Genomic DNA, 9186 nt, shown 5'->3' with positions numbered 1-9186 from the left:
AGCACTTCCCCCCCAATTTGTTTTGACAGGTGATTACATTACAACAAACCCCACCCTCCCTGACTCACTTCCTTAAGCTGTTAAACCAGCTCCCTTTCTCACTGAAACAAATGTTCTTGTCTCCACACCACCCTAGATGAGGTTCGCTAACGTTTCAAGAAAGGAAAAAGCCCTCCAAATTTCTATTTTGCCATGAATATCACAGGTGAAAGCCAAACAACTCAGACCTTCATTTTCCTGCAGCAGCTTTAATTTTACAATCCAAAAGCATTTATTTTACAGTACTCAGTAGAAACATGGTTTTGTTTTATTTAAAAAAAAAAACCAACAAAAACTTGTCCTGTTTTTTGACCTCCACAAAACCCTCTGTGGAGGTGATTGGTGCACCAACAATCTATTTCACCATCCACCTTCGAATATTTTCTGTAAGGAGTACGCACATTTCCTATGAGCCATATACTTGGCAAAGCTTTTGCCCAAAGCCTTCCAAATAATGACAAATGAGGGTCACCAAACACATTTAAAAAAAAAAAAACAACCCTTCCAACAGGGCTTGACACATCCTCAGGCTGTGCATCAACTTCAATCGACTTAAGCAACCACAATTATTCAAATGGAAGGATGCATTCTTGCAAAAACATGATTTTGAGTAGTCCCAATGTTTAGACGTAGAAACGAATGTGTTTGATACTCACGGAGGCGTGAGGTCAGAGTTGGAAAATAAATAAAAGGCCAAGACAGGTCAAACTGTTCTCCCTCCCCACAGGAATAGTGAAATGCAACCTGGATGAAATCACTCCCTCCCCCACAAAAAAAAAAAAAATTAAGGCAAGAGATATTGATATCACTTTAAAGAAACCTGTGATCTCTTTTGGCTTCGTCAAAAAGTAAATTCCTCGGTTAATATTCTGCAGGCTCAGCTTTGCCTCAGGAACCTACGCTATCACCTCTTACAGACAAGATTATTGTACTAGAGAGCCCAAGGAAAATACACAGAAAAAGTAACAACGCACATGGCCTCCTTGCACTTTGCCTCCTACTTGTTAAAAGAAACAACGCTTGTGGTCAAATATGATCCACAAACTAAAGAGAGCAAAAGAATCCTCTTTGCATGGTTTATTACTTTTTGTTTTGTTTTGAATCTAACGATTTGGTTCCAAATGAAATCTTTGAAGGGTTGAGATAACGGCCAGCCTAGCACACTCCAAAGACTGCTGAGACAGTGTGTGTGAGAACCAAGTCAAGAACACTTCTGATTGAGGCGTGACATAAACAGACAAAACAAAACCAGGACAAATAAAAAGCTATCCCCTGGATGGACGTAACTTTCCCAGACCTAAGAGGGTGTTAGCACTCCACTTCCCTCCTTTGCTATAACAGTGAAGTTCATGGCTCATTGTCAGCAGAACAGACTCAATACACTTCCTCCTCGGGGGAGTCAGATGGTATGTCTAGACCCTGATAATTTTTCTCCACTTTGAAATAAAAGCTTGGAAACATTGTCATCCAGTTTGTCACTGAAATAATTCTATCTTCAAAATTCGCCAAATAACTCTGGGCGGCCAGGTCCACCTCCACCTGACACCGTTACCATGGATACTGTACATCACTGAATATGAAACACAAAAACACAAATAGTTTGGGGTTTCTTTAAAAATGACATTTGTATTAAAAGTCTTAAAATGAAGAGACAATGACCAAATGAGTGGAATTAAAAGTTACAATTTGTTAGAATTCTCTTGGTACATCACAATAAAATTCTGCTCTTTGCGTCTGGAGGACAACCTTAGACAAATGACAAGAGACATTCCAAATGCAACAGAAAAGGGAGCTAAAACCTGAAATCTGAGCAAAATGAAGAAAGGGAGAAAAACACTAAGAAACATTAAGAAAGCTAAAAATTAACGAAGCAATTGATGGACTAACAGGCCCCATTTGTCCTGGCTCTTTCAGGAAGATACTTAAAGTGGTTTTGGGGGCAGCAGAACAGCAGATTCTGGGATATGGTGGGAATTCACAGGTTGGCACCGGCTGGAACAGCTGAGTTTGAAGGCACTCTGCAGACACAGGGGTGCTGGGGGCCCTGAATCACATTTACGAAGTCTTTGTATTGTATTTTTAAAAGCTAGTCAGCAAAAATCTGTCACTGCCAACCACACACGCACACAAAAAGCTATACTTACACACACAATAGCACACACACACAACAGCACACACACACACACACATAATAGCACACACAAAAATGTGCAGATCTTTTAACATTTTTTCACAGCTGATTAAAAAAAAATACTACCATTCTCCCCCAGACTCCCCTTTGATACAGTAGGTAATCAAAATAGATTTTTTTTCCCACAAATATCAGCAGACACTTCCTGGCACCCCACACTGTATTGGCATCAGTGTTAACAGTCCCAGTTCACATGTGCAATACTTCAGATTGGATACACTGTAACAAGAACCCAACTTTGCATAGACATCCTCAGAATCGTAATCAGTCCCTGGGTTGCCCTTCCAAGCTGGCAGAAAAGGAACCCCTGGTCTTAATTTCCAAATAATCCTGGAAAACAAGGGGGAAAAAAATCAAGTTTCTTCCCCTCCTCTGGCTCCTTCATATCGTTTTCTCAGACCTCCTTCCTTGTGTTTAGAACTTGGAACTATGAACAGTTGGTTGGGGGAACCCTCCCCCACCGCCTCCTTCTTCCCCTCCACTTCCTCCACCTCCCCACCCCCATTTTCTTTTTCAGGCTTGAAACTTTTGCTTGCCGGTGTCAAGCAGCCAATACTGCGCCTTGATGGCTACTGAAACGGGAAAAATTATGCATGAACCGAAATCAATGAGGAACGTACACGCTGCAAAAAAAAAAAAAAGCCACATTTCCATCAGGGTCTTGGATGGTCAGGAACCGACACCCCCTCGGACCCTAGCTGAAGGCTGGGGATGCTGGCCAAGCAAGTCAGCCAGGTTCCTCGGACATCCCGGCCAATACAAAGTCGTCTCCAATCTCAAAGCGAGAAGACAATCACATCAAGAGAATCGGGTGTGTTTGGCTTTGTGCACAGAGCGTGGCCAGCGCCCGGCGGCAGCCGGCGCCTCACAGGATCACGCAGGCCGAGCAGCAGCCCTCGTCGCCGTTGGGCTGTGCCGCGTAGTTCATCTGCCGAACGATCTCTGCGAACAGCTCATCCACTGAGGCTTTGTTTTTGGCGGATGTCTCCATGAAGGGGCAGCTCCACTCCTCGGCCAGGGCCTTGCCCTCGCCGTAAGAGACCTCGCGCTCGCCCTCCAGGTCCACCTTGTTGCCCACCAGGATCATAGGTACGCGCTCGTACCGCTTCACGCGGATGATCTGGTCCCGCATGGGTTTGATGTCCTGGAAGCTCTGCTGGTTGACCAAGCTGTAGACAAGGATGAAACCCTGGCCATTCTTGATGTACAGGTCCCGCATGGATGCGAACTGCTCGGTGCCCGCCGTGTCCAGGATCTCCAGCACCGACGGCGACGAATCCACCTCAATCTCCTTGCGGTAGAAGTCCTCGATGGTCGGGTCGTACTTCTCGATGAAGGAACCTGTCACGAACTGCACAGTGAGCGCGGACTTGCCCACACCGCCCGAGCCCAGCACCACCACTTTGTACTCTCTCATGGCTCCGTCGGCGCCCTCGTCGCGCCTGCCGCGGCCCCGTCGGGGCTGCGCGCTGGGGAAGGCTGGGCTGGGTGGGTAGACTTCTCCTCTTCCTCCGTTCCGCAGGAAAAGCCCCGGCGAGAGCGGCCCGGGAGCGCGGGCTCACCGATCGGCTAGCAGAGCCCCGCGCCGGGCCGACCGGTGGCAGGGGTGCGTCCCTGGGGCGAGGGTCCCGGGCCCCGCAGCAGCCCTGGCAAGAGGACCCTGAGGACAATGCGCGCTGCCGGAGCAAGGCAACCGCGGGAGCTCCTCTCCACGGCAGCCCGAGAGGGCCGGGAGGCGGTGGCGGCTGGCTGCAGAGGCGGATGCTAATTGAGCGTCCGGCTGGGACACGCGTGGCATGTGTCCCCGCGGATCGTGCGCCCAGCTCCGCGGCCCATCGCTCGCTCTCTCGCTCTCTCTCTCCCGCAGCCTCCGCTGGGCGAGGGCTTCCTACTCGCCGCGCGCAGCCCGGCCCTCCCCCGCCCCGCCGAGCATGCCCAGTGAGCCGCCTGCGGCGCCCCGCCCGAGCTCCGCTCCGGCTTTTCCGCAACGTCGGGAGGAGGCGTGGCTAGAGGGTGTGGCGAACCGGGACTGGGCGTGGCGGCGCGAAGCTTGGAACCGGGCAATCCAGCCTGTGCCCGTAGGTAGAAAGCTCCGGACCGAAGCTACCTCCTTTCGGGGAGCTGCGAGCCTCTCGTGGGCGCATCGGGCAGTTGCTGGCTATGACCTTTTCGCCGCCTTGCGCTGTCAGAGGCTGATAGACACCAGTCGCCGAACCCCAATCGGTGCACGCTTCTCCTGGTCACACACTTGCATGACATTTGCAGGCCAAGGAAGTCAACAGAGAGCGTGCCCCCACTTGACCTAGTGTTCTCTTTCCTTGCGAAGAACTCGTCCCGAGTCCCTGTCCGGACTTGGAGCTAGGGGTGGGAATTAATGGGGGCACCGCAGCCTTCGGGGCAGGATTCGAGGGGTCATGCAACCTCCCCTTTGGCTGGAGCTAAAACGCGGCTAGCGGATCTGCCTCGCGGAAGGCAGACGGCTCCCGCACCTAGAGTCAGGGCATGCTCAGTCGGCCGACAAGGTTTGGGGGCTGCAAGTAGGAAGGTTTCGCACCGCACACCCACACGCCAGCTCAAATTACCTCTCCCAGACTCCCAACTCATTGGCCCCAGGATGCGAGTCTCACACCCCCAAATGTTTTCTCATTGGCTGCTGCTGAGGTTTTGTCACTTTGGACAGCTTCATTGGTTGGAAAGTCGCCTCTGCTCGGGATTGGTTATTTATAGAGATTGAGCGGAGAGGCGGAGGCCCAGCTGTTCCTTCTCCACTGCTCCCCGCCCCCTTCCACCCACTGACTGGGCCTGAGGATCTGAAGCTGAGAGGGGAAAAGAAGGAATTTAGGCGGAGTGCTCCGAACTAAATATAGTCCTTTGTTGGTGTTTTGGAGGGAGTCTGATTTTTTCAAACCCAGTCACGACCGTTTCTTAAAGGGAGCAACTAGGGTTCATTGCTGCTCTAGGTCTGCAAGAAATCCTAAAGTTTCTAACTTAAATCTTTGCCGGGAGCTGGAATGAGCAATGAGCCACAGGGAGCTCGGGGCAGCAGGAGAGATGGGTCTGCCCAGGCTTGCCTTTTCCCAAGCTCTTCATGGTGGGGCGGGCAGTCGCAGAACTTGGCTCGGTTCACTAGCACAGGGATGCGCGGTGACGCCTGGACTTGTCCTGAGTCTCTATAGTTCCTTGCGAGGGAGAGATGTCTAGACCTGTCAGCGCACAGCACTGGCTGTGGGAGCCGCAGAGTGCAGAGGGGTGGGGATCGGATCTGTGTCAACCGGTGATCAGCGGCCTGTCTTCTTATCTTCTGCCACTAGGTTCTGCTTCTACCGTCCTCGCTGCAGGGAGAACGGGGCAGTGTGTAGATCCGTGCTTTTGGTTCCGAGTTACTGCAGTATTCTTGGCCCCATTTGCGAGTGACCTGCCCCAGACTCTTGATTGCAAGCCTTAAGTTTGTGTCCGCAGTGGTAAGTTCCAGCCAGCAGAGTCCGGCGGGAGTTCTGTATCCCGTGCCTCAGTTCGTTGTTGGTGCTCGCTCTGCCATTTAGTGGAGAAAGGTTTTTTTTTTCATGGTCAGCTACTGATTACTTCGATTTAATTATGCTGATATAATTCTTCAGAGAATTATCTCTGAATCACTTTATTTAATACAGCTGGGCAGAATCCTGCCAACATTCTGCCAAGTGTTTTGCATGCACTATCTCAATTACCCCTCATAATAATTACTTCTGCGGCCATTTTAAAGATGAACAAACTGAGGTTCCCAGGGGTTCAGTAGCTCATCCGGGTGTGGCAAAGCAAGGATTACATCCTGGGTATTTGATTGTAGAGCAGTCAAGACAAAGGAGGAGCATACCCCCCCCATGACCATTCTTTGCTCTTGTGGAAATAACACTATTTGGATGGCGCTTCCTCGTCTAGACATGGGTAGGAACTCTGAAATATCTTACCTTGTGGTGCCAGACCCACCTCAAGGATCTTTTGGGGATCCCCATTTACTCATATCCAATTGATAGTTCTTTATTGGGCTGCACACTTTATTGAGGTGCTGTGGGTCCCTTGAAAGGACAGTGGAGTCACTTCTTCCAGCCTGGCCCTTGAAGGAGTCCACAGATTCTCAACTTACCACCTGGCTGCACAGGTTCTTGTAAAAATGTGTTTGTTAAAGTGGAAAGTCAGCCGGGCGGTGGTGGTGCACGCAGTTAAACCCAGAACTTGGGATGCACAGGCAGGGGGATCTTTGTGAGTTTGAGATCAACTTGGTCTACAAGAGCTAGTTCCAAGACAGGCTCCAAAGCTACAGAGAAAACCTGTCTTGAAAAACCAAATAAATAAATAAAGTGTAAAGTCGATCACATTTTACCTGTTTGTTCATCATGGTTGTTAATACTATTGCATCAGTGGTGTGATGAATAGTAGAATTGGTTGTTAACCTGACTACATCCGAAATGAGCAGAAATTCCAGAAACAGAGAGCACAGTTATGAGGGATTTTTTGCTTGGTTTGAGGTGGGTAAATCCACCTCTGGTATGGACCATTTTTGAGGTAGGAAGGCACGCATGCCTTTGATCTGGATCTTGAGGTAGGAAAATTCACCTTTAATCTGGGCCATAACTTCTTCTGGAAGTCTCTGTAAGGACAGAGAAGAAGGAAGCTTTTGCTCTTTGCCTGCTTGCCTTTGCCTTGCTAATGTGTATCCATTCCTTCCCTGGCATTCGAGTTTCCTTCTTTGGTATCCCAGCATATAATGAAGACCAGCTGAGATGTACAGCCTACGGCCTGAACAAGCTACTGGATTCTTTGACTTTCTGCTCATAGTTAGGCATTGTTAGATTAGCTTGACTGCAGCATGTAAGTCATTCTAATAAATCCCCTGTGTGTGTGTGTGTGTGTGTGTGTGTGTGTGTGTGTGTGTGTGTATTATATGGAGAGAGAGATTCATTCCATAAGTTCTGTTTCTCTGGAGAACCCTGACTAACACAGTGGGCCTCCATGTACACTCTCTGCTCACAAAGGTGTGAGTTTGAGTAACCTGAAAGAAAACGCCTCCTGCCTACTGTCTAATCTCAAGCCTGGACCTCATTTACTACCTGGGGCATTTGCCAAGTCCATTACGTTTCCTGACCTTAGTTTGCCTGTCTATGAAATAGTGGTGATGAAATTTGCCCCGCCCACACGGCTGAGCCACGTATCTCGAAGAGAGTCTGGCCAGCAATGCCCTCTATTTCCAGTAGAGAACTGAGCAGCTAGGGCCTCGTGTCCTGACTGCCCTCTCCAGCAGTCTGATGTACCACAAAGGAATAATAATGAAAAGAGAGTGGATAGTAACACTTGTTAAAGCTGTTGTGCACCAGACATTCATCAGTTGCTACCCAGACCCAAGCAGCTGGACAGCCCCATAACAGCTATCCATGTAGACAAGTGGATGGTGTTAATGAAGCCTCACAGCTTTTTCAATAGCGGAAAGGTGCTATTTGGCCATCTTCAGTAGTATATTACATCCCAGTTATTTTCCATATGTTGGGGATTATTGTTTTAAATTGTGTTGCGTTTCTTTTTCATACTGCCTTTGTTAACAATTTAAAGATGTGTTTTGTTGGGGGCTGCAGACCGGTGGACCCTTGACTCTTTTTGCCTGCCGTAGACCCTTTGCCTGCAGGAGTGAAACAACTTGTTCTCCTATGCCTGCAGCTGTTCTGAGCATGAGACCCTCATGAGTTTCTGATGGCAGGGGAGTGAATTCTGGTGGATTTTACAGCCTGAAATCCCAAGAGTTGGGGTGTGGCTATCAGTTAAGGATCCCTATATAAGCTCCCCTGCACACAATAAAGTTGGCATTCTTGTATCAAGGAAGACCCGTGTACCTGTGTCTCTGTGTGTATATGTTTTTAAATCTCCAGCCTAGTTCCTGGCTCGCATACAACCCCGTAGTACAAGTGCTACAGTGTTTGATTAAATAAAATTAACCTGTGAGCAGGATGCTGAGTCAACAAAGAGCTGACAGGAAGTGATAAGGAGGAACCATGTATAGCAAGGTTTTTTGTTTTGTTTTGATTTTGTGGTTTTTTTGAGACAGGGTTTCTCTGTGTAGCTTTGGAGCCTGTCCTAGAACTGGCTCTTGTAGACTAGGCTGGTCTTGAACTCACAAAAATCCTCCTGCCTCTGCCTCCTGAGTCCTAGGATTAAAGGTGTGTTCCAGCACTGCCTGGCTAGCAAGGGTTTTTAATTGAGGGTGGAGAGAAGGACGCTGGGTGTTGGGAAGGCACCAGCAAAGGGAGAAGGTTAACGACTTGCTATTCACCCTCTCTGAGGAGCAGAATTCCATCTCAAACCTTGAATTTTGACTTCTATAGATAAAGTTTCCCTTAGTAGCTTTGAAAGAGTCTTGCCTGAGAAAACATAATCCCCTCAGACTGTGGCCCCTGCAGAGAAGCCAGTGCTCAAGGGGTAGGTAGCCACTGTAGATAAAAAAAAAATGTTTAACAACACCCACAGATATACATGGGTATTGTGATTCAAAATGAAGCCAAAATTTCAACATTTTTTTGCTAGGAGTGCTGTGTTTTCCCTGATAGTTAAGTGGCTAACTACATACCCAGCAATGTGTATATATGTGTGTGTTTGTGTATACACATATCTGTATACACATACATAGATATAGATATCTAGAGAGAGAGAGACCGACATAAGACAGATAGACAGACAGGATATTACTCATTTGCTTATGCTGGTTTTGAACCTGATCTCTTGCTCCCGGTAGCTGCCTGCCTCAGCCTTCCAAGTAGCCTGGGTTACAGGCCTGGATTGCTCAACTTGGCTCAAAGCATACACATCTCACTTCTTCTCAGAGTTTGTTTCGTTTTGATTTTCTATGAGTTATTATCTTCCCCATAACTATAATTATTTACAGAACTAAGTCTGATTCCCTGAAGAACTATGTGACTTGTTAGGAGACAGCATCC

The 9186-nt window shown here is 48.4% G+C and overlaps 1 protein-coding gene across 1 annotated transcript; it reads right to left on the bottom strand.

Annotated features, from left to right (window-relative positions):
* Positions 1 to 232: 232 nt before the first annotated feature.
* Rap2b (RAP2B, member of RAS oncogene family) lies at positions 233 to 4258 on the bottom strand. The gene has a single exon (XM_075951113.1). It carries the CDS (start codon positions 3645 to 3647, stop codon positions 3096 to 3098), a length of 552 nt encoding a protein of 183 aa, XP_075807228.1. The 5' UTR covers positions 3648 to 4258; the 3' UTR covers positions 233 to 3095.
* Between the last annotated feature and the right edge of the window lie 4928 nt (positions 4259 to 9186).

Source organism: Microtus pennsylvanicus, chromosome 16, assembly GCF_037038515.1.
Source record: "Microtus pennsylvanicus isolate mMicPen1 chromosome 16, mMicPen1.hap1, whole genome shotgun sequence".
In the NCBI taxonomy this organism is placed as follows: Eukaryota; Metazoa; Chordata; class Mammalia; order Rodentia; family Cricetidae; genus Microtus; species Microtus pennsylvanicus.
The sequence above is the reverse complement of the archived record's forward strand: the minus strand, read 5'-3'. Positions and strand labels throughout refer to the sequence as shown.

What these genes read in the sequence shown, in the direction of transcription:
- Rap2b (XM_075951113.1), bottom strand. Translation starts at nt 3,647, where the DNA reads ATGAGAGAGTACAAAGTGGTGGTGCTGGGCTCGGGCGGTGTGGGCAAG.